We start from the raw sequence: 26,513 nt of genomic DNA, 5'->3' as shown, positions 1-26,513 counted from the left end.
AAATGAGCTCCTCAGAAGTCATTTTGCATAGAGGTAAAGGCTGCTGCATCTCCACTCCTATCAGATTTGAGGTTGATGACTCTCTCAAACCTGATTTTCCTGATGGAGCAGAGGAGAAAATTTCCTGTTCCTGTATCTGTTATGTTTTCCCCAACCTGACTTGCAGACTGGCAATTATAATGTCTCCTATTGCTGTTTTTTAAATCACAGAATTTGAAAACAATTTAGTTAAGGACACAGACAAAAAAATCCCCAAGAGAGGACTGGGGACAGGAGACACATGCCAGATTTTCTCCGATAATGAGCTTTTAAAGTTTTCTTGGTATAAAAACTCCATATCAAAAAAGAAGTTGCCACTTTTTCTTTTCTTTTCTTGTTACAGTAGAAAGAGAGTGTTTGAAATATTCAAAACCTTAATACTGGATCTGCACCAGGAAACGAAGCCAGGGGATCAGGCCAGGAAATACGTGCTCTGAAAAATGAGCAAATCCAAGAGGGCAGTGGCTGAGGGACAAAACACTGGAGATTTCAGGATTGTTGCCATATGAAAGGCTCCATGAAACACAATGAAACCCTGTCAAGTGTTGATTTTTTGTTTTTTTTTTTAAAGCTAGTTCTGAAAACTTTCCAGAATACAATTCTACTTCTGTCTATTTTGCAAACAACGACAGGGCAAATTCAGGGCAACTCTGCTCTAGAGTGATGCATCCTCCAAACATGGCTCCAAATATTAAAATATCCCTTGTGTCAAGTCTGCAAGTCTGAAGACACCCTTGTGAAGCAATGATATGCTAACTAAATCATACTGTCTCTTATGTTTATAATCTGTCCTGTGTCCAATGCTGGGAGAAGCAGGTGCAGCCTCTCAAAGAGCTTCCACAAAGTGTTCTTCCTCTGCATTTTTAGACACAATTACTTTGCAGTAAATGTATATATTTGGGAATTTTATAAATAAATTACATGATAAAACAATCCCCATAAAGATGCTAGAAGCTATCATTCAGGTTTCAAGAAAGTAGTCAATAAAGAATTATTTTTTCTTTACTTCCAAACAATAGCAGCATGGTCTCTAAATTCATTTGCACACTTGTTCTTTCTCTTACCAGCTGTTGCCCTTTTGGACCCCAACCAGCATACTGAAGCTTTGCATTGCTGACCTCAGGGGGATACAAATTCTGGGGATCCCTGCAAAAAGAGAAAAATAAGATTTCAGCTTCAGAAATGTCCTTATTTAAGCTGGTGCACACCTGCTTTGGGAAATCCACCATGACTTCATAAGGTATCTTTCAGCTGGAATAATCTATTATTTACTGTCAGATTTCAGTAGATTTTTTTTTTTTTTTACTGTAAAGTAAGCACTATACCACTAGCAAGCACTGGTACGATCAAGTATTAAACTGACAATTTCTGTTTCTTATTAATATGAAGTTAAACACATTAGTTTCACTGCTGACTTGCCTAAGCCTTAAGAATTAGTTAAGGCATGGCACACAAAGTAATTGTATTTATCAACACTGATGATGTCCACAAAGGATAAACTATAACTATATTTTTGAATTACAATGAAAAATAATTTCATCTTCTTCACCCAGTGGCTTTTGTGCCTAATAATTTTCCTTTGAACATAACAGCAGAAAAATTTAGCAACTGCATAACAACTGATATGCAGCCTGGCTTCGAAGGGAAAAGCTCTTATTAATACCAAACATATCATTTTTAAAAGAAAATAAAATCAAAATTCTTTTCTTGTTCTTTGATCTATTACCTTCATCTTGTAGCAGAACATCAGTGAGATATAGCAAATGCAATATAGAAAAAAGCAGCTTTTTTGGTAAATGTCAGAGCAGCATAATGCCATTTTATCACAGCACAGACAGCATTGCCTTGACTGTATTTATACTCAGAGCAAATAATTACATTACATATTCTGAAGTCACATTGCTACAACTCTGTGTATAGTAATATTCTACAAACAAGAAGACTAATAAAGTCTGTATTCAGTATTCCTCATTAGCAGATCTCAAACTGCTTTAAAAAGTAAGGGTATTATCATCACTGGCCTACAGATGGGGATAACAAGATAATTTGAGGCCAACATCATCTAAAAACAGAGAAAAGAGCCAAAGCCTGCCCAGCCTTTAAGCAAAAGGCCTTCTCTTGTACAGAGTTTATTTCTTCATTAAAGGCAATGTTTTCCAGACCATATTTTCAAAACAGAACAAAAATGAATGCAATAATTAGACACTAACTGAATTCTCTTTATTGCCTGGCTTGTGACCTGGTGCTGTACCACAGCTGTGTTCCAGCTCTGCCCTTTTCAGGCAAGATTTCCCTTGGCTGCATGTTCCCACTGCACTGGGGCTGCTGTAGCAAGTCCAAAGACAGCAGGAAGAGGAATTTTAAAAACGAATTCTGTGCAGTCTTTCCAATGTGAAAAAACTAGCTTTTCCTGTGAACTTCTGCTAAGGGCCAGAGAGATTCAGGCAGAGCCTAGAGGAGGATGCTGATACCCACTGTTTCCCCTCTCCAGAACTCCTGCAGTTGGAACAGCAACTTTTGCTCTCCTGCTCCAAGGTATGTATCAGTGGGTATAAACCTTAATCCATAATGTCTGCAAGACCCCTGGAAAGAGGTCTGTGGAGCTGATTATATGTTAAAGTACTCAAGGTGACAGATTTGATGCAGACGGGATCCATTAAGAATGTGGAGGGGTAAGAGCAGTTTGTTGAGGACCCTTCAAGTCTGAGCGTATCGCAGGGTGCCCAGGTAGCTTCTGGCTCCATAGGCAAAGTGTCATCCCCAACTGCTGCCAGAGGAGTAGAATTATATCTTTTCTTCTCATGGTGATTAACCAGAAGGTATCTTTGTGGGCAGCTAACAGTCATTTTTGTAAGATATGGATAAGAGAACAGATAACTGTCATACTGAACTCCTACTAATAGCTGCCACAAAATTCCCATTCCAGTAAGAAGAATAGCCATACAAATCCTGGATCTTTGCAAGCTTGTATGCATTTGCTACTTAAGTTCCAAGTCAGCTATTCCTGCTAAGATTCAATCTCTGTGGTTAGCTATCTTGTTTATCTCAACAAAGAGTAACCTCTAAGTGCAGGAGGAAGAGAGAAAACTAGTGAATCAAATCAAAGTCTCTTCTGAGAGGAAAAAAAAAGCACTTCATTATTTGTCAAATGAATTTTCTAGTTCTTAGGTTTTTTTACTCATGTGAGAAGAGGAGCAAGATATTATAAATAGAGGGAGAAATATCATTCTGAAATAAACAGATCATGCAATTGTAAGAATTCAAACCTGTAATGCTTCAGATAACACAGGTGGAGCTAAGGAACAGACATACCAATTACAGCCAATAATTCAGATCAGAGACCAGACAAGTCCTGTCAGTTCTGCTCACTGCATCATCTTTTAGAAGAGGAAAACTTTAATGCAAAAAGAAATGCTGCATAAACCAGCTTTGGTAGCTGATAATGCAAAGGCCTCTGCTGAAGACTGAAAAAGTGAAGCCACCTTCCCTTTCTCTGATATGTCTGAGGAAAAATAGAATTGCACCTCCTGAGTTCCTTCTGGAGTTGTTCAAAATGGCTGGGAAATTTCTTTTGTTGCAAAATCTTGTTCGCTTTCCTTGAAACCTTTTGATAAATATGCAGATAGAACTGCTGACTGATGGAACTGCATATTGTCTGGAGGCACCTGATTTACAAACCTAGTTACCATAAACTGCCTCTATATTCAGTAGATGACAGTATGCCTGTCCAGACTGTGATGTAGACCACTGAGGGCATGGGTAACCAGGCATCCATCTCATGTTATTCTTCTCTATCATCGGCTATGAAAGCAGTCTAAGATCCTAGTTTCCCCCCCCAGAAACTCCTGAGAGATGGATATTTTCCTCTTGGTAGATTTTGGCTTGTTTCTTATCTCTTCTGAAGAGAATCCTCTTCCCTAGAGCAGGGACATTCATTCCCTCTGTTGCAGTTAACTTCAGTGTCACGTGCAAGGGGATTGAGAATACATCCTTCCTTGCCAGGCCTGATCTAGCAGGCTTCAGAGAAACTGTAGGAATGAGCTGGAGATGGGCTGTATAGCAGTGGCCAGGGGGGACCAGGCTGTCAGCAAGCCTGAAGGTAGCATGAAAATGGTGTTCACCTACTTGTGAACCCTACCATAAGACTGAATTCCCATAGGCTATGTTGGGTGCATGGTCTGCTGCAGAATACGTGTGGACACACACTCCCTGTCAGCCCCAAGCAGCCCCATTAGAAACCCATTATATCATCTACAGAGGGAGAAGGAGGAATTGTACACACATCATCTCCAGGCGGGATGGCCACAACCTTCTCCAGGAAAGCTCATTGTGATCCTCAAACTAAAAAACACGTTTGGAGAGCACCTATCAAACACATTTCAGATTATCTCTTACTATTCTGGACCTTTAGTCCTCCTTGGTAAAAAATCCATTAAGGGAGTCAGACCAAATGCGCACTGATATCCCAAGAGCATTTGTCCATTTTCTAAGTGTAACATAAATGGGATCTCATGTTGGTCAACTCCTTCTGGGAGGTATGCTATTGCTGATAAGCTATAGTCCTCCACAGGTACACCCTTGCTTCTCCTCCAAAATGGCATGCTTAAAATTCTGTACTTTTTTCTTGAATCAATCAATATTATGGGTCATCTCAGCTTCTTCGAAGAGCTAGTGCTCCTCCCAGACCCTCACAATTAGGCCTTGGCTGGACCTGAGCCTTCCCCTTGTGAGCTCATTTGTGCAGGATGCTGGCTTGGAAATGGGTTATTCTGAAGGCAGCCTGTACATCTCCTGTGATCTGTTTGCATGAAAAAAAAAACTATCTTCACTGCATCCTCATGCTGTTTTCACTATTTTCACTGTTTTCACCTTACAGAAAAGACCTTAAATCTTCATTTCCAGCCAAAGAAATGGCAAGGTCTTATTAAAGAGTTGCTGTTATTTCTTTTATCTCTTATAAATAACTGATGTTAAAGCCAAGGAAAGAAGGGAATAATAAGGTTTGTTCAGGCCAGATAGAAGATGGAGCAGGTGCTGTATAAACTCTTCCATGTTAACACGACATTGTCTGGAGCTGAGGTTGTTAAATTGCTCCAGACATGGGCATGATTTCAGCACAATGTTCGCAAAATGTTATGGAAGTAGTAAATTGTGAAATTTCCTCATTTAGATGAAGATTTCTGCCAAAAAGTCTCCCTTCAAAATTTCCAAATAAGGGAAATTCTTGAGTGTAACTAGCATGCTGTCTGCCAAAACATTTTTGCTTGTAATTTATCTCAGAAGATACATGTAGAATAAAACAAACTAATAAATCCTATCAGGTTGCCTGGTTTTCACCTTAAAAAATACTGTGATTAATGAGGAACTACTTTTGAAGAGATTGTGTTGTTTTTGCTGATTTTTTTTACATTTATGTGTTCCCTCTTCTGACATTTTCTCCTATTCTAAAGAAGACCAGCTTCCCACAGAGACTTCACGGCACCTAGTCTCCTCCTGAGCACAAACATGACAAACTATTCTATATTAAGTTCTTCAAAAGCAACTTAAAAAACAATAGAATTTTTCCACTGTAATTGAGAGGCTCATTTTACTTCAAGCATATTTCAAGAAGAATGTTTTATAGTGCCTGACTGAAGAAGTCTGAAACTGAAAAAAGCAGTCAAAGTCTGGGGTATGGTATAGGCTGTTCTTCTAGGATCTGTTTTAATAACTTTTAATTTTAATTTTAAACACAGAACAATAGGATTTGTTTGGAAATTCTTTGCACATGCTGCCAACGTGAGCAAAAATGCAACAGTTTGCATCAAAGGCTACTCTGACATACCTATCCTCTAAGTAAGTAACTAAAACCACATATATGAGTTGGAGCAAGTTCTTCAGAAAAGCTTTGAACCCCCCTGCTTAACTATGCCATAATTTTGGAAAATATAGAAAGTATATTAAGACTTCAGTAGAATGAGAAAAGAGGTTGAAGAAATAAAGACATTTAAAAAAACTGTGGGGAAGGCAAAAATACCCCCTCTTGTTATTTGCATCAAGCCAGCACTGGATATTTTGAAAGACAACAGGCTTAAGCAAATCAGCTCACAGTACTTTAAGCCTTTTTTGTGTATAAAAAACTATCTATCTATCTAAACTATCTGTCTCAGCACCAGAGCTCGGTGTCTTCACGTCTACTAATAGCATAAAATCAGACAGCAGCTTAGACAGATTTCTTCTTCCTTAGAACGAAGGGAAGAAAAAGACATAAACCACCATGGAAAGAAGAAATCTGGAAGGGTTATAAAAAACTGGAAACTTCATAATATTTAAGAGGTTTTGAAGTATGATGAGGAAAAAGTCCTCTTGAGAAAATTTGCAAAAAGAAATAAAAGCATGTAAAAATGTATGTTTTCATAAATGTACAAAGAACCATAGATAAGGACTTGGAGAAAGAGGGAAAGATTTCGAAGGAGGAGGAATGCCATTTCTTGAGAAGCAAAAATGCATTCTTAAACAATTAAATGACTTGTTTACTTCAGTATTCACCAAGGAGAAGAGGAGACAGGTGCCATTATCTCCAGCTTCCCAGGAGATACACAGCCATGCAGAGACTCGCAGTGGGACAGAATAAAATATAATACAAATGGGAATCAAAGACTTGCCAGAACAGATAATCAAGAAATCAGACTGTCAGAAGATGCAACTAAAAGAATCCTCCTGGAATTCTAATAAAAGTGCTTAAATAGATGGGGAAGGCTCTTCCATTCATCTAAGCTCGATCACTATTAAATATTTAATGCACATACACACACACATTATTTCCCTTACAGCACTTTTCAGTGAACAAAAGTAGAAGGAGGTAATGAAAGCAATTTGAACTCATTAATTTTAACTACAGATACACATCAGATCATTCAGCTGTTCTTAAAAACAACAGAGCTCACCAACCATTTTGTCCAAGATGAATGAACTATACGGATTTAGAGCATAAAAGAGAAAAAGCAAGGGAATCTAAAACATTTATCCCTAATTTGGCAATCCAGACAAATTCATGCCAGCAGTATGAGCTCAGAGGTCTTTTTGATTATGGTCTGCCAGTGGCTGTAAAGCATCCATCAATGTAGTATTTGTAGTTGGTACTGGTCCTGCAAAATCTTGTACTCTACTAATACCACTTAAACATCAATCACTTGTCGGAAAAGGAGTGACCAACTTCCATTGGGAATTATGTAAAATGGTTGCACAGGCTTGCCTCTCTGGTGAAAGTCTATGAAAACTGATTTAAAAATGCATCCGAGTCTGGTACACGGCTAGGAATCACAGAATGCAGGCAGGAGGACCGCAAGCCATTGATCAAAATCTCTAGGTTTTCCTGACCAAGCAAAGAGTGGAAATGGTCCTCAGATACCGGTAGCATTATTTCTAAAATTATGACATTATCATGTTTCTCATGTGACCCCTCTAAATCATAGATGACAGAGTGAATTTTTACTGCATTTTTTTCAAGAACTTTTGTTCCTGGAGTCATATTTTGTCCCCTACAGAGACAATGAGAGGTGATAGAATTCAGGCGATAAACACAACCACTTAAAAGTAATTTTCTCTTACTCATGTAATTTTTTCTTACTCTGTAGAGGTTTCTCAGCCAGCTCCGATCTCAGAACCATGAGGTAAGGCACTGGATTTATCAGGATTTCACGTCTATTTATATGCAACAGAGGTGTGGAAACAAAGAAAATCTAAATACTTGAATGCTACCAAGAAAGCTAGTCAGAATTACAGCTATCCAAAGATCAGCTATCCAAAATACAGGCAAAAAAAAATAGGTTGAAGAGAAATAACCCAGTAAGCACTGAGATGTTTAAGAATGAACTGGGAAGATCTCAGCAATAATGAGCCCAGGATGAAAGTACATGGTTCTTCAGAGCAACTCTGCCAGTCTCCAGGAAAGTGTGTTTGTGATGAAACCATAACATTTTCCATCCAGCTGACCTTGTCTGACTTCCAAACCCTAATAAAAATATAGCACCATGATGTGATGCCTGCAGAGAGCAATAAGGGGTTATTAGTAGACAAAATGAGATGCAGCTGTGATCTCCTCACTGCCGGAGCCAGGAGAAGGGCCTCGTTACAGTATGACTTCACTGGACTCCAGCTCACACTTTTAATTGGGGCAAGAGATTGATTCTTGGGCTTGTGCTCTCAACTAATCTAACAGTTTGTGTTACTGGGTTTCAGACAAAACCAGAATGACTCAGTATTCTCTGTATCTTTTGGAAAATAAGAGTCTTTGAGCGAATCTAATTTCTTCTCACGTCAACAGGATAAGGAAATCTCAGAAGTTTGTGCGTATATTTTCAGGTATACTGAAACACAACATTCTAAACAGTGTTTCCCTACATGGATCGTGTCCTCATCAGTTAAAATAAACAACTCATACACTTAGTAGAGCCATAATTTCCATTTCTTATCAACAGTGATATGATGAGTTTTAAGCCAGACCACAATTAGCCTGATTTCATACACAGTTTAAAAGTGGGTTGTAAAATACTCTCCTTATTTAAAGGAATAAAATACTACTCTAGCCCTACAGTTCTGCCCTGTAACAGGGATGTATAAACCCCAAGTACACACGCAAAAGGAAATGCTTACATTTGAAATGGATTGTAACTTTTTGCCTTCACAACTGTGCATACAGAAGATCTTTTCATTCTTCTATCTACTTCCCAGGTGTGACATGGGAAAGCAATCTTTTCTATTCCTGTCTTACCTCCTCAAATTTCTAGTGGAGCATTCAGTAAATGGAGGGTTAGGGTATAGGGTGAAGAGGCATCAGGGCTGATGTGACACAGTCTGGGCTATCAGCCTGGGATTATACCACTTTTGCCATAAAGTGACTTTTGCAGGGATTCCTGCATCAAGGAAATCCCTGGCTGTAGCATCCTTTCTCCACTCAAAGGTCCTTTCTTGCATTTCCTAAATTTTCCCATTCCCTTCTTCTCTATATGTTCTGAGCTCCCAAAGGGGGCAAGATCCCTACTTTGGGATAACAAGAGATTGCCAGCCTATTAAATTTGATTATTGTCTACCTGTGAAGTGGGCACAGCCCCAGGTAGCAAGGAAGAAAGGGAGCCCTGGGACACTGCTGAGGAACACAAGTGCTGTGGCACAGACTGCTATATATTCCCAAGTCACTGGTCACAGGTTCCTCTATAGCCCTCACTATATAATCTGACCCCATGCCCCATTAAACCCCACAACAGTGAGGAAATGCCCATGATATTGCAGGTTTGGGTCCTCAGAACTGGCTTTTTTCAGGTGCCTACAAAAAACATGAGTCCTTGTTTTGTAATATACAGTGCACATTCTATGTGCTGTGTAATCAAACAAAAATGTGCTGAGAGTTTAAGTAGACTGAAAGAGTTTATCACCCAACCACAGCAACAAAACACCAAGGTCCAGGCTGCAGGTTGTCTCCACACCCTGACAACTGCCGAGCAAAAATCATCCCCTATGGCAATGCGTGTTTCTTAATCCTATTTCAGCGGGAAATTCCCCAGAACCTCAACCATTAGGACAAAAATACAAACAAAAAAATCCAAATCTCCACTATTAAAATCCACCTACAGAACAATATTAGTTCTGGGAAGGTGATGCACGGAAACAGCAATTGTACAGGCTGTCCGTTCCTGTTCAGTGCTACGCACCATCACTCTGTACAGTCTCTTTCATCCACAATTATTCCCCCTTCTGTCAAACCTCCATGTACTAACTCAACCTTGCCGTGTATGAATAAGGAGGAAAACCCATGTCACTGTGCCAAGTTTTAGCTGTGCACATACCCTGCAGCAATGTCTATGGTTTGGAGGGTGACCACAGCCTGGGGACTGGAGGAGGTTCATTCGTAGGCGAACATTTCCAAATCCAGATAAGCTTCTCATCAGCACAACACATTTTATTCAAGAATAGAATTGAATAGGAGCTCTGTCTCCATTTCAGAGGGTGCTATCTCAGGCAAACACTATGGGCACTCACTCAGGCAAACCCTTCTTCCTTCCTTTTTTTTTTAACTGATGAGCCATAAACTATTGACCTTTTCTGTAGCACATGGATGTTGGTTGCTGGGCTTTTCTCTATTAAATTGCTAACATCTGTATCTAACTACTAATTACCCGAGATTTTTTTTGTTTTGTTTTTTAGTCTCAGCAATCGTTACTCTAATTCTTAATATCAAATCCTCCCATCGGGGGACTATTCGTTATTATTATCACTATACATGGTTTCTAAGGTGTCCACCCACATCACAACTGACTCTGGAAGAGAGAAGCATATGGTAAGAATGGCTTTGCCTACACAGGAAAGGAACATTTCACATTGAAAATGCTATGCAGTGACCAACATGGGCGAGCAAATGGCAAATCCCCTGGGGAAATGATATGATGCTGAGCTGCTGAAGTGGATTTCCTCCCACCAGCACAGCCAAGGGTCCTGCCTGAGCTGCCTTCCCAGGCTGAGCTGCTTTCAACCTGCTGCTGCTTGGAAGTGAGCGATGCTCAAATAACCGCTTTGCTTAAAAAGAAAGAGCCAGCATTTTATTAAAGAGGCACAGAATGTATTCGCAAGCAATAAGCTGGTATGTGATTTAACCACTGTTCCAGTGATTTACAGAGAGTTTAATTCAGTTGATTATAAAAAGCAAGAAGCCCAACAGCTCCATCAGGGCTTCAGCCAAATGCCAGCAAAATCAACGGAAAGATTCCATCCACTTCAGAGGATTTAAGGTCCAGCCCCACAGTCAAGCTATCAAGTTTAACTATTCCAAAGGCCAGTCTTCTGTTGTCAAAATACAACTGAAAAAGCATATTACATCATGAGCATGTTGTTATTTTAGTCTGGCATAAAAGCCACCACACTATGAAGCAGAGGTGCCTTAATTAACTATATAAACTATATCAAAAAGATGATAAAAAATATGGAATGATAATTGATAAAGTGGGAGGAGAGAAGAAGTGGCAATAGCAGATTCTTCACAAAATGCAGAATACATTGATCTACTTATTTAACAATTTTCACATGGTTGTTTGATTTTACATGCCTTTTTATAAGGGTTTATTTCAACCTCACATATCATTGTTGGGGGAAAATATTCAGCTCCCTTAAGTAGTATGTAATTAGCTGAAAACAGACTCTATTGATTACAGTACTTTTTCCTCTGAAAATAAAATGTGGGCTCTAGTACAAGTTTATAAATGTTAAGGAGTGAAATCATGCAGCACTCTCTACAGTAATTATCATATATCACCTCTGTCAAGTAAGCAGTATTTCTCCCCTTGCTTTGCAGATGGGGACATTGAGGCACAGGAAGTTTCCTTGATGCTACTGAGAAGGCGCATAATAGGCCAGAACGAAATAAAATAGAACAGTCTTGGTCAAATGGACAAACGTCTGCAGCAGAGCCAGTTCTCTGAAGTTTTTTTTAACCATGACTTTAAATAATGAAACACATTTACCTTTTACTGTGACCGTGGGAATTGAAGCTTATTCAAGGAAAATCTTGTTTTCTTTCAAGATATTAAACAACAGGGTATGCAGAAATCTGATTAAGTTCTCTATAATCAACTTTAACCTCTTTTCTGCCAGTAGCTTGTATAAAAGGAGGAGACAGGAACATTAGTAGAGAGCCCTGCAGAGAGATCTACAGACATCACTGAAAATTTACTCACAGTGAAGAACGGGCTCAGTTCCTCCTCCTATTATCACTTTTGTGGATCTCCAATGCATATTTTGCAGTCACTCCACTCATGGGACTTCTCTTGAAGTTACTGGGAGTTGAGTGTGGGGGAGGCATATGGTATTTTACAAATGCTGGGCAGTGTAGGTTGGAAGAGCTGAACTCAGCTCCTTGATGATTCCTGTGATCTACTTACCACTGACTACAATATATAAATTTGGGAAGAAGTATGGATTCTGCACGGGAGTAACTGTGTAAAATTCCCTTCTTCCCACAAAATCAATGAGGAGTGGGAATAACTGCTGATTTTCTCGCTGGTCCCTATAAGCATATTTGGAAGCTCCTGTTGACATGCCCCAGCTGGATGTGCTAACACCATGCTGAGAGTTCATCTGAGGGCGTCAGCAGCACTAATCTCTGCACTTAGCTGTGCTCAGAGGGAAAGGGTTCATGCAGAACTGGATGAACACGAGGAGGTCTGAGGAAATGGATGGTTTATGCTGGGCTTTATTTTGGGGAATGCAAACACAACTCAGAACTGAAAAAAAGCCTAGTGTTTCTGCTGGCCACAGGAAAAGGTTAAACACAGAAGTACCCCCTTGGATATCAATCCAAAATTAGCTCTTGCTTAGGACCTGTAGTGCCAGATCAAACCAGTGGTCCAGCAGCACACACTGGTGTGAAATGACCTTAACACTGGTAAAGGAAATCCTGCAACAAGGTTAGGGGAACACCCTGCTCAGTCAGGGCCTGTCCATGAAAATGCTGAACAAACTAAGCTTTTTCCTTTATTTCAGTGAAGGATGTGAGTGACTAGGATCATCCATATTGGACTCAGTAGGAGCAACTTTATTAAAACCCACAAAAGAATAAAACAATTTTTGGTGGATGTATTTCATATGTAGTTTGTTGCCTACATTGTATTGCTAAATTTTTATTTTCCATAGTTAGGAAAAATAATATTAGGAAATAACTGTATACAGTATTTATGTTCCACTTTTTCCCAGCACCTTGAATGAGATCTCCCTGTTCCACATCTAGACCTGCAGATGCTATCACAGTACCTATAAATTAAAACTAGCTGGCAATTACAATGCAGCAAGTGCAAGTGTGGGGTCACGAGAGGAGCTTTGCAAAAATATTTATAGTGCAGACAGTTGTAAGCAGTTATCAGCAGCTGTATCTGAAAAGGAGCACCATTCAGAGGAAAGCAGATGGGACGGGAGAGATGTTCATACCAGGGACTATGAGCAGCAAGCACAGGAGCTTGTTCCACTAGATGGCACCCAGCACCAGCATCTCATTTTTGGGTGAAAAGCAGGAGAAAAATGGGTGATGGAAAGCTGAACTGAACATAACCTCCCTACGCACCTCAGCCCAGGAAAATGAGAACTGTGGATCTTAGCTGGCTCCTCCTGTGAAAACTGTAAACCAGGGGCTATTGAAAACAGAAGGCAAATCTGGCAAAAACAGTAGGGGTTTCTACCCTGAGTTTTCTAAGAGGCTGTAAGAAGGCTGAAATAACAAAAAAGGAGAAATTAAATCTGTGCAGGGACCCCACAGGGATATTTACTCTTTCTTCTACCTTGGGCTTATTTTCATTTTTAAATAACATCCTTTGAGTCTCTGTCATTAGCATATATTAGTTATCCTATAGAGAGTCAAATTGTGTTACTTCTCATGTGGGGAGTTTACTTCCACAATAGCTCTCATGGAAAAATGCTGCAGTCCTGCACCCTGTATAAAATAGCACTTGTTAGATTATGTGCTAAGGATGTTCCCAAACTGGCTTGTCAAACTTACGGGGAGCTCAGAATGAAATCTGAAAAAAGCTGGCACGACCCCCTTTTGACTTCAGAGACAGCCTGAATCTGGACAGTCTGCAGAACACCGCAAAAATAATTAGAAATTTCCCTTTAAAAAGCAATTTATGCTGGCAGACTAATGTCACGTTACTTAAAAAGTGATGCCACAGATCAGATTAATTGGCTTTCTTATTAGTTAGCCTCAGCAGGGGTGTAGCAAGGGTGTGAGCGGGTACAAAGCCTGAACTGTCTGGCCTTCCTGATGATGTGGGTCATAGCCGAGGATGAGGGTAGAGAGAGGGGTGTCACAACCTGTCTCTGGGAGCGAGTGTTTATGAGCTGGAGAGATATTGTGGAGCAGAGAGAGTTTGTTCACCAGCAGCCACTGCCTTGAATGCTGATTTGGAGGTATGCCCAGGCACCACTGGCACACACCAACGGGATGTAAAGCTGGTGTCTACTTGCAGAAGAGGACTAATGCATCAAAACAGTTTGTAGAAATGGGAAATGGGTTGTTGCTCACTGCCAAAGGCCTTTGTCACTCATGTTGTCATCAGGTGGAGGGCAAGGATGCTGTCTGTGGGTTGTAAGTTTTGTCATCACCAAAGAACGTCAAACTGACCTGAACCTTGTGCTGCATCAGTGCACTTGGTCCTGCCCTCAACAATCATCATCCACACACACCCACCAGAGCAATATTCCCATGTTAAATATGGAATATGACATGAAGACTTTGTTACCCCTTCATCCAACAGAGGCTCAACTTTCAGTTGATGTATTTTATCACCTGTTACACCATGGTCACCTGCTACACCTGGACTCTCCTCTCATGAAACACCCTAAAATATACACAGAACTCCAAAGGAATGATAAATGCCCGTGTTCCAGGGAAATGGCAATGTGCCACTCTTTCCACCATTGACATGCACTATGATCACCTGAAATATCAATGCAATTGTTACATACGGCTTGCAATGCCTGTCTATATACCTACAGTTTAAACCACACACCTTCCAGCCCTCCTCCTGCCAGTAAGTTGCCTCATCCATCACTATATCATGCTGTGGGGACACCAATGCTTGACACACTTGCCTGCCTTCTGGCACCCTCTCACTTTCCAAATCTTCCCCTTATACTGGATACTTCTCCTCTGAAACCGCCCCTCCAACTCATGCTTGTAATGCCTACAAGTATCTCAAGGGAGGGTTGAAGGAGGAGGGAGCCAGACTCTTTTCAGTGGTTCCCAGTGAGAGGACAAGGGGCAACAGGCACAAGTTGGAACATAAGAGATTCCACTCAAATATGAGAAAAAACTTCTTCACAGAAGGGTGCCAGAGCCCTGGAACAGGCTGCCCAGGGAGGTTGTGGAGTCCCCTTCTCTGGAGATTTTCAAGACCCGCCTGGATGCAGTCCTGAGTAACATGCTCTGACAAGCTCTGCTTCAGCATGGGAGTTGGACTAGATGATGTCTATGGTTCCTTCCAACTCTAAAAAATTCAGTGAAATTCAGTGAAACTGCCTGAGCCGCTACTCAACAAAACACAGGGACCAAGTTGAAACACAGCCGAGTGTGCAATATTGTTGAAGCTGGGGGAAACAAGAAGCTGATTTTCACAGCCAAGAAAAGGTCATGCAGTAGCAGAAAAATGCCTGGACTCCTCTGTTGTTAATTTTTGAGCATTTCTGATGCATACTATGCATGATACTTCTATTTTTCCCCCTTTTTTTTTTTTTGGTCTGGAATAGAACTGTGTTGTCAGTCAAATGCTTTTGCTCTTAGCCAGGTTTACTGCAGATACAAAGCTTATGTGCTCATGCTGAGTGTTCATCCTTTTGTTCAACACTTTTTCAGCCCACAAGCTAATTTCAGATATATTGCCAGAAAGATAGAGTTTTCAAATATTAAATAAGTCCAGCAAGTTCCTTGAGGGGGGATGGGGACCAGGGCGGGGGGGTGGTGTAGAAAAGAAATGCGAAAACGAAGACCAGATTGATGTAAGGAAGGAAGGAGACTGAAGAAGTCTGGAATGTGTCACACTGGGACACCAGAGTTTGGACATGGATGATGGTAAGAATGGTCCTAATTCCCATGTTCTAACTGTACATGGGAACAACTTAACCTCCAGCTTATGATTTTTTGTGGTGAGTCTCACACGATAGAAGCTGTAGGGAAGCAGGCATCACAAGCTCCAGGGCTCACAGATTTTAAAACATATATGTCTCTAGTACATATTTTTTCAGACAAAGAATTGTTTCTAGGTAGAAGCCAAAGTTATTTCAGGTTTTTTTATTTAGTGGTTTGGGTTTTTTTAATGTGTGCACAAGGTTGCTGAGACAAATCCTTGAGGAACACCTGTATGTAACATACTTTTAGAGGGAAAAAATTCTGAGAGATGTGTTTATATCTTGCCATTGAATCTGTACTTCTCTACTGTTAAACTCACTGGTTACTGCACCAAGGAAATTAGATCGGAAAAAGGGCACGGGATTCAAAACTTTACATGTAGCATTGTCTGATTTCTAGGACTTTTGCCATTAAAATATCATTCCTGTATAAAAGAGTGAGGTTCTCTGAGGAATGACCAGTGGAAAGGCTGCTGGTCTACCACACAGAGGCATAGTGGGAGCTGCTACAAAAAGCAGGAGGAAACAGTGAGCACAGAGGCATGGCCAGGATCCTGCCTTCTCTCAGGGGTAGGCATTTGTCCCAGGGGTGCAGAAATCAAGAGGACATTAGCACCTGCACCAGTGTTTTCCTGAGACAGAGCAACAGTTACCCATTTAATATGGTGGGATGGGTAGGAGAGAGTGGATATAAAATGAAAGGAAGAAAATTTCTTCCCATGAGGACAGTCAGGTGAAGGGGCAGGTTGTTCAGTGAGGTTGTGAAGTCCCCATCCCTGCAGGTTTTCAAAACCAAATGGGATAAAGTTCTGAGCAACCTGCTTTGAGGCTGCTCAACCTGCTAAGAAGGTTGGACCTTGCGAGATCCTTTCTAACCTGACTTACATGGTGATCCTGTGATCTCCCTGTGTATAAACCACACCTGCAGCATCAGAAAGACAAAGCTGAGAAGGGGCATTTAAAAATCTGAGCTAAAGGATCCTCTCAAGCTAATCGATGCCTACGTTAAACACCGAGCCTTCTTCAGGACTTCCAGGGATGAGGGGACCTAAATGAAGAGGCATTGTGTGATGGAAGTTTATTACTTATAATTAGACATAATCTTTCACGCTACATGCATTGGGTAAAGCAATATGCTTTCATTAAGTTTAGAAATGCTGTGTAAAGCTTGTCTGGCATTCTTGTTGTCTGTACTTACTTCACACTCTGAAAACATAAACCCAAAGGCCTGTAGCTTCAATATAATTGTGAGTGTGTGTGACTAAGCAGCATTGGGACCCTGGGAACAGACTACTGGTCTGTCTGCCTTCAGATGGGATGCTAGAGAGAGCACTTGTACCAAGGGAACCTGCCAAGACATCCAAAACTGAAGGGCAAGGCCTCATTTCTGACCACATTTAAGGAACTAAACACCCCTGGATAGATACTCTGACAGTGCTCTGGTGAGTGGCCAACCACAGCTCTCAGCCAGACGCCAACCCGTATATAATCTAGCCAAAAACTTGAAAACTGAAATATGAAATTCATGTAGTCTGACTCTCCAGGGAAACTGAGTACTTCTGTTTCCAGACTATGTCATCTTTTGTACAACACACAGCTCACTGGATGCTGCAGCCGAAACCATTTGTCACAATACATGTTATTTTTCAGCATTCTTAATGGTTGAGCTTTAAAATTAAGACATTGAAAAATTGCTTACCCGTGAGGTATTTTGCTGAGGACATAATATGCCGTATATGAATGCTGATACACCTGCAAAATGGAATTAAGAAACAAAACAAAAAAAGATATTAGTAATTGTCACCTGTGTTAATAGTGCTCTTTTTCTGCAAAAACAATTTAGCATTTATGGCTAGGAAGCTCTTCTAAACACTTCAAAATCTGTAGTGGAAAAGAACAATACATTAATTCACCTAATGCTGTTGTGTGTTCTTTTCATCTTGCACTTTATTACAGTGTTTGGCAAATCGTATACATCCAGATGCTCTGTGTCGTTACCATGACTACCAGGTCTTTGATTAAACTGGGGGCACATGGTCTCTGCAAGGGCTAAATATAGAACAATCATTAATGAGGACACCTTGGTCAGCTGGAGACATTCTCCATCATTATAACTAGACACAACAGGGATAGAATGAATAATTTTTTGCTTTATTCCTGCATAAATAAAACAGGGAGTATTAGTGGGTGATCTCAGAGTGGTTGTAAGACCCGTGTCAGCCAGCAAACGAAACCTCATTGACTTAGGGCGTAAAGTTGACCTCACATTTGTTTGACCTGCTACATTGCATCTTCATATCAATTTGCACCCTTTGGGCCTTGGGGAGGAGCTCATCAGTTTGCGTGGCAGGTCATCTCAGAAGGGAGAGGTTATTACTTATTTTCTAAGTAGTCAATAATAACACCAGAGTCAAGGTCAGCAATTTTGGAGTTGGTGGACTGATTTTCCAATAGTGACAACGCAATCCTTAATAGGGGTCTGTGGTTGCCCAAGGTGAGCAATGATGAGCAATACAAGAGTCAGGGCACTAATGTGAAAGGTCTAAATATGAATGACTTTATACACATTTATACAGGCACTCAGTTTTGCAATTCTGTCCTGTTACTGTATGCTACTAAATAAATAAGTCCCCTAATAACCATTTCGTTTGACTTCTTCTTAAATCTTTAAACCACTTGCTCTCCAGTAGCTCTCATCAAACATCCTATCCCAGAGGACAAAGGATGAACTTTTTGAGTACTTGCTTCACTGATCAGGTTTGTCTGATAAAAATTATTTTTCCTAGGAACCTCCAGTTTTGCACAATTATTTTGCTTTTACTTATTCCAAGAAACCATGAGATATCCTGGACGGCGCTGCCAGACTCAGCAGTGGCCATCCCAAACACACCATTAGCATCACAGACAAGTAAGCATGACTTACTACCCGTCACCCTTGAGGGCAAGCCTGCATAATGGTGTCTGTAACAGGCTTCCATCTTTTGGGGGCTCAGTAGAAAGGCAGACAAACACAAGGCACATCATCCTGTAGACATTAAAACAAACTTCTCTGTTATAATTTGAATTCAAACAGTAAATCCTTACACTATTGCATGAACCCCCTGAAAAAAAGCTACCACCAGGATATAGAGGTGAAAGCAATAGATTTCTACATATGAAATACAAAGACTAATGCCAGACCGATGTGATCCGCTTTTTCCCCTGTGCAATTCACTCCCTTCATCCTTGTAAGGTGTATGTAAAGGTTACGTACCCAAATCATATCTCATTTTAGGCATTCAGATACATAAAGACTCCTTCAGCAAGGTGAGTCTCTGATGTACTGGTATCAGGGGAGGTCTAGGAGCACAAGTGATTTCACTGCAAGACAGCATTTATTTTAGAATAGGTGTCCTTTCTAGGTCCACCTGTTTCAGATGATGTCAAAGAAATGACCATTATCCCATCTTCATCCGATCATACCAAAGAGACTTGAATCTTATAATGCTGATATTGGAGACTTGGCTGATGCATGTGGCCTTAGATTTTATTCCAGCTTTGGTTAAGTTCTAAAATTGCTAAAATTCATTAAAGAAAATGCACTGGAAGAGTAAATTTTTCTACAGAGCTGAACAACTTAACAATACATTGCCATTAACTACTGAGCAACTTTTGTCATCAAATATCCTGGCAGTAGGATGTGGAAAATGATGTAGACACATAAAATGGGATCTGAGGCAAGAACTGGTGTTCAAGGTGACAAGCCATGCAGGTCCAGAGAGGTGATTCTGCCACTTTACTCTGCTCTGGTGAGACCTCACCTGGAGTATTGTGTGCAGGTCTGGAGCCCTCAATATAAGAAGGATATAGACCTGATGGAGAGGGTCCAGAGGAAGGCCACAAGGATGATCAGGGGGATGGAGCACCTCTGCTACGAGGACAGGCTGAGGCAGCTGGGGTTGTTCAGCCTGGAGAAGAGGAGGCTCCGGGGAGACCTAATAGCAGCCTTCCAGTAACTGAAGGGGGCCTACAGGAAGGCCGGGGAGAGCCTGTTTAAAAAGGCCTGTAGTGACAGGACGAGGGGAAATGGCTTCAAGCTGGAGGGGAACAGATTTAGACTGGAGATTAGAAGGGGGTTCTTTACTGTGAGGGTGGTGGAGCACTGGAACAGGTTGCCCAGGGAGGTGGTTGAGGCCCCATCCCTGGAGATATTCAAGGAGAGGCTCGATGAGGCCCTGGGCAACCTGGTCTAGTTGGGGGTGTCCCTGCTGACTGCGGGGAGGTCGGACTAGATGACCCTTGGAGGTCCCTTCCGGCCTGGACCATTCTATGATTCTATGATGTCAGCTATCAGAGGCAGAAGCCAGCTCCCAAAAAGAACAGAGGCCTTCAGGGGAAAATAAAGAAATGTAGCAGGCTGGAGGGATAAGAAATAGCCAGGGAAGATCTGAGCAGGACATCTGCTGATGTTCCTGCTTGTGGTACAGAGCCCCTGCAGCCATGCTAGAGAGTTTATAGCTGTCTTGGAGTCATTAATGGAGACCAAGGTAAAAGATTTTCTCTGCTGAGACAATTTAGGAGTGGAGAAAACAAAAATTGCACAAGTCTCAAAGAACTCCTTTATTTTCTACACATCATTTGTCACCCTCTTGGGTCTTTGGCCAGACTGAAATATCTCACATCTGCTGTGCCTGTAGCATGTAATCTTCAAAGCTTGCCACTGGCAGAGTTCATTCACAGGAGCAATCCTTTCTCAAATAAATCCTTAAAATCAGTAGGTTTGCTTATGTAAACTATTGTATGAGCCAAGATTTTAGACATTTATTATTATTTTAGTTCTTAAGGACAAATGAAATTATTTTAACTTTCCAAGAGGATGACCACCTCTGCTTAATATGCTTAATAACGCAACTGAAATTTTTGCTGTAGCTATTCACTTACCGGAAGGAAACCCCCACACCAGAGAAAAGTGTAGGAGAGAGACAAGCATTCCTCTGAAATCCAAAGGGATTGGGTGGTGCTTAAAAGTTAGTATTAATTTCATTTAAATTCTCTGTTTCTGAGGCTTAGTCAACAAAAATAGCAGTATTAACTCTCTGCATTCCCCTTAGCCATCCAAGGGGTGTAGTAAAAAACCTTGCACTGATTTGATGTCCTTAGCCCCAATTTTTGGCTGGATCCCAGAAGCACACAGCCCCTCTCAGTATAGAGGCATATTTAAAGGTAGCAGATTTTTTGGCAACCGTTTTGCTCTGTAGACCCTGTGTGCCAAGTCATCCCACTAACATAAGTTAGAACAGGTTTGAAACACTGCTCTGAAGGGTTCTAGGTATCACCAAAACCATCTCACAAAAGCTCCCGTGCCAGCTGTGACCAATGAGTGCTGTAAATGTCATTGTACTGAAACCACTGTGCCAGAAACACTCTCCCACTGGGCTTCTCATCCCAGGTCACAGCACAGATCTTGTTTACTTTCAATCTGCATTATGTTCTGCAACATGTGCATGTTTACACTGAAATCATGAAGGACCTAAGAGACGGATCTATCTGTTTCCACTTAAGTCCTGGAAAGGCAATTATCACTCTAAAATTCAGAAAAATACAGGACTAATTATATATGACAACACTTTGTTGTGAAGCCACGGACCTCATTTTATGTAATCAACAAAAGAAACCTGGACCTGACCAGATGACAGTGGAAATGCAAACAATGCTGCACATATAACAGCAGAGGAGAGCGTCCGCCTCTTCCACGGCACCAAATTCCAAAACAACAAGTAAATTGTGGTTCCAACAAGCTACAGAAACAAAATGGAAGAAGCAGTTTCTCTGCCACATCAATGCAGAGCAAAGTATGGTGTGAATGGTAGAATAATGTCTCCTTGAAAGCGCTTGCTTCATCCAAGGATGCAGGTCCTATTCTAGTAGGGCTTACTTACACAGAAAATATGTTATTTAAGAATAGGATGGATTTGGACTCACTTAATCATTGTGACTATTCATATATTTAAAACCACAATTAATTGTTTTTGTTCTTGCCCCAAAGCACCTGCACAAATATTTGACATAAGCCCCAAAAGACAGGATCCTCCCTGCATCTCACCTGGTTTGTCACACAGACACAAGCTGGACACACAGAGCCTTTGCTTGTCACCATTGTTTTCAATGTGGCACTGCCAGTGCAACTCACAAAGGATTAGGAAAAGCTTTCAGATGGAAATTAGGGAATTTTTAGAAGGAAAATGTGAAAAAAAGTTTTCAGCCCCTTTGGGTTGGCATGAAAGATTACACTACCAGCTGAGGATTTACTACTAGCATCAGAAAAAAGGAAGAGTTTAGTTTACACTTCGATCTTCTGTGGTGGTTCCTGTCACACTTTGTGGGCTGATACCGTGCTAGCACCAGCAGTAATCACTATTTATCGAAAGGCTTTCTTTTATGTTGGTATGACAAGACACTGAATCAATACAAACGAGAGGAACATGCAAACTTTCTTTCACAGAGGTTTACAAGTAAAGAAGGGAGGGAAAAGCCCTTAGAAGAAGACTCCTCAAATCAACCCAATCCTCTCCTCTTCCAACAGGCTGTTCTATCAAAAGAGCTAATTTAGGGTTTTACCACTCAGTCTATTAAACAGTTGGTGGATCTGAGACTAAACCCAGGTGGACTAGCTGCCATGATCTAATGATTACTACTTATTTGATAAATATAGGAATAAAACCTCTTTTGCATCTATTTTCTAAATTACTCCACAGATTCACCTGGTCCTGCATGCAGTAGTGTTACTTTAATTAAAGAATTATCTAAGAATCACAAAAAATCTCATAAAATTTAGAGTTTGAAAGGGAACACCTACAGGGCAGAGGAGAAGTGCAAGCTGTGTTACAAAGCAGTTTGCAAGGCTTAATACATAATTTCTAGTATTTTTTGTGTTTCTTCTTTTTCAGGAATCACACATTTCATCCAAAAAGTCATCCCATACCCCCAGCTAAAAACACTCTAAGCAATCATCAGAAATAAAACTGTACAACAGCTGACTAAAGTCTGAAAATAGGAAGGATATATTTTAATGTAATTAATCATAAAGCACTCAGCAGTTATCTGGGTAAAAGGAATCACTTTTTATTCTGTAACAATAAAGTATATCTCCAAATAATAGATTCCCTCAGGATTCTTAACAGACCCAAATTGTTTTTATAATCTATTCCCTTTTATACTCTATAGTAAGACAGTAAAAATACAGCACAAGTGGCCGGTGGAACAGGAACTGCCAGATCCATTAAAAGGGTTTCCCACAAAAAGCCTCTAAAAAGACATTTGCTGGAAGTAGATTATATCGCCCATTTTCCTACTTGTGCTATGAGCAGACAAATCCCCGAATGCACATATGAATGTCAAACTGATTGAATAATCCCAAACATTTGACATAATTACATACTCCACCTTTCAAAATGGTCCTGGCACCCTTAAACGGTAACTCACGCTGTGATGCAAAATATGCAGGTAAAAGCTGATTTGCCATTTGGCCTTTAATATCTGTGATATTTAACCAGGCTTTGAAGTTGACAAATTAAGAGGGAAAAGAGAACAAAGTAAAATGCAGGAAGGCTGCTGGGCTGCACTGGAAAACAGCTCACATATTCGGTACCCTGTTATCTAACAGTGGCATGAATGGGAGGGAAAAACAGGTTTTAAAGGAAAATCACAAGAAAACGTTAGCCAGAGGTTGCATTTCCTTCTACTACATGCACATATTGTGTACAGTAGAGGATGACCCACAGTCACAATCACTCTGCCACATTGATTCTTCTGTTGGTCAGTCACCAACAAGCAAATACAGTGCTATCTTTACAGAGTAACTATGCCATTTGTAGAAATCTTCCAGTAGAGAAAAGGATAATTGTCTGTCTAAAATTAACTTCACTGACATATTCCTTTATGGTTTTCTGTGGAGAAATAAAGCAAGTCACTGTATCTGTTTGCAGAATTTTCTGTATTTTTTAGGAAAGTTAATATCAAAGACTATCAAAGACTGACTTTCACTCAATGAGTCAACATCGTTCCCTTGATCAAAATTCTTTATGATACTTTTGGTTTTGTTGTGGCTGTACAACCTGAAAACTGATTAATAACTTGAACCCTTTTGTTCTGTTGAGAAGAAATCCTCCTTTTCCCATTACACGTTAAACTGGCCCTCCAAAGGGATGAAAAACTCATTCCTGTAACATGGTAATGTTCTGTTCATTTTCTGATCTTTCATTCTCCCATGTCTTTGTGATTTAGAGCACAATGGGTTACCTCTGGCTGAGGCATGGTTTGTGGGCAGTTAGATAATGGTCTTTTCACTTTTTTCTATCAGTAGAGACAGACTGGTCAGCAGTACTCTCCCCAGCCCAACTATTTTAGCAAAGTATTACCACTGTGTTATCGCTAATAGGCACTCCATAGTAATCAGCCTGGAATTAGATTCTCTGAAAAACCACATACTATCTATTCCTTCAGAGTCACTGCATAAGAAAAAAAAAACAAAAAAACAAAAAAACACAAAACAAAACCACATCAAAATCCATACTGGTATTTTGTACTCTACGCTCAGTGAAGCTCAGTTGATTGCAAGAACCAAACAAATCAATACAGCCATATAATTTAAGGTCTTTTCAACATTCTCACATTTCAGATTCATTGTGATACTGACCTATTTTGTTTTCTTCTGAGACAACAAATTCTCTTTTGTCCCTACATTGAATTATCCCTTTGTACTTTATCACTTCCCATGCAATGTACCTCTAATACAGTCTCATGCCGTGTGCCAACCTGTTTCCACAGCCCTCCAAGGAACACTGCCCATTTCTCTTTGTGCCTCTAATAAATTAGGAAAACCATAATGAAATGCTATCAATGAGCATTTCCTGTGCATTGGTTCAGCTGGCAGCCAAATAACCCACAGCTGTTATCAAACACCTGATTTGGGATGCTCTTACCCACTTCAGCATATTCAGCTGATCAGCCACATGTGTAACATGGTGACAACCACAGAAAGTGCAGGGAAGTCTGGGGAGCTCAGGGAAGAGCATAAACTGGGGAAATAGGTTTGAGCAGGAAAGGTGATCTCTCTGGATCAACTGACATAAAGAACATTTGGCAACTGGTTGCCTTTGCAATAAATATCTCTGTATTCCAGAGGAACTAACTTTTGTATAACTAACACTTGGGCAAAAGGAGCAAGACGTATACCTGGAGATTGCAGATATGACAACTGAATGAAGGCAAGAAACTGTTTTTCTTGGAAAGAGGAGCATCCAGACCCAGCAGTGTACCTGTGCCTGGGTGAAATGACACAGCCAACACTAAGGGGCTGATGTCTCAGAGAGACCCAAGGGATCAGTGTCTCATCTCAGCCACACCAGTATGAATAAGGAGCTGCTCCACTGCCAGCCAGTGTTGTAGGCAATCAAGGGTCAGTGACCGGGTATCTCCAGAATAGAATTGAGAAGAAATTTTAGCAATTGATTTGGAAGAAGGGAATAAAATGCTATGTATAAGGGAGACTGGAAGAGCACAAGAGGCAGTGGATCATCAGGGAATCTTTGCATGTCTCTGTTTTTCAAATCTTTTAATACTTCAGTCTCTAAAACTGAAAATTAGATCATTGCAATACAAGCCTGAAGGAGCCTTAGTCTACCAGCTTGTCCTTGGTGCATAAAGGACGACCAGAACAGCTCTCCAGTCATGCAGTGCTATGAATGGCCTGTCACCCACACTGGAGAGGCTTCCTTGGAGCTGCAGCAATCTCACCTCAAGGTGACATCTGGAATGGACAGCACATTCATGCCACAGGGACTTGTATTTTAGAAGCGTTCGTAACTCAAGCTCAAGCCAATTGTAACAGGGTCATGGGCTGCAGGCAACGCGCACAGTTAATATGTAAATCTCTCCCACAAACATACGAGGGGAATGCTAGGATTAGAAGCTGATTTTCCAGCTACCAAACCAAAGGTCTCTGAACCAGCTAAGCCCAGGAGTTACTCCTTCACAAACAGCGTCATCTCTAGTTTGTGAAATAAACACAAATGAAGCATGATGGCAACATCCACTACAGTAATAGATGGACTGCAGTGTTGTAAGATAATGCTGTTACTTCATGTTCCACAAACTGATTATCTATCTCAGTTGTTTCATGATAATAATTCTTTATTAAAAGATTTGTTCACAAATTACACTTTCGAGAGCCTTATACTGCTGACAACGCCGAAAGTGAATTTCAAGGCTGGCTTTAGGATTTATGACTTGGTGACACGGTGGAAGTGGATGCTCTTTTTTGCTACAAAGGCAGCTCCAGAATCAACTTAGGCTACAGGTATTAACATACAGCTCGTGTGCCAGATCTCGCCCTTAGGAGAGCATTAATCCAATCTGCCAACTGCTGCTGCACTCTAATACAGCTCTGCCCTGCCAAGCAATTACAAAAGCCTCCTTTTGCTCCCGAGCCACCTGTCCCTCACAGCGCTCCACTGGCACCAGCAGCACCAGCAAACGCAGTCACTGGCTTAAAGGACGACTGCTCCATTTTTTACTGGTAAATAAAACGGCAGCTGCAAAACACTCGGTAGGATTTTTGCACCAGCCTTTGTGCACTTGTTGTTACTCAGGTTATTGGGAAGCATCCGCGATCAAGTTATTAAGAATTACAAGTGGGGGGGGGGGGGGGGGGGGAAAAATGGAACCATAAGCAGGACAATTTTGTTGAGAGGCCAGCAGGCAGAAGTAAAGCTGTAATTGTGCACACAGTTGAAAGGATTATTGTTTCTGACACGGGTAATCCTTCGTCTTTTACTTCTTGGCCTGCCCAATGG

General features: G+C 40.8%; 1 protein-coding gene across 5 annotated transcripts in view; it reads right to left on the bottom strand.

The window, feature by feature from the left end:
- The window catches only part of DPP6 (dipeptidyl-peptidase 6), a 576,912-nt gene that overhangs the window by 101,266 nt on the left and 449,133 nt on the right, over positions 1-26,513 (bottom strand). For all 5 annotated transcript variants that reach the window (XM_014945135.1, XM_014945136.1, XM_014945133.1 and 2 more), the window contains exons 6-7: positions 17,381-17,433; positions 1,104-1,185 (exon numbers count right to left, since the gene is read on the bottom strand). In XM_014945135.1, coding sequence (XP_014800621.1) covers positions 1,104-1,185; positions 17,381-17,433 — 135 coding nt within the window. The remainder of the gene's footprint in view (positions 1-1,103; positions 1,186-17,380; positions 17,434-26,513) is intronic.

The sequence above is a fragment of the Calidris pugnax genome, unplaced genomic scaffold (assembly GCF_001431845.1).
Source record: "Calidris pugnax isolate Ruff unplaced genomic scaffold, ASM143184v1 scaffold54, whole genome shotgun sequence".
NCBI classification, from domain to species: Eukaryota; Metazoa; Chordata; class Aves; order Charadriiformes; family Scolopacidae; genus Calidris; species Calidris pugnax.
The sequence above is the reverse complement of the archived record's forward strand: the minus strand, read 5'-3'. Positions and strand labels throughout refer to the sequence as shown.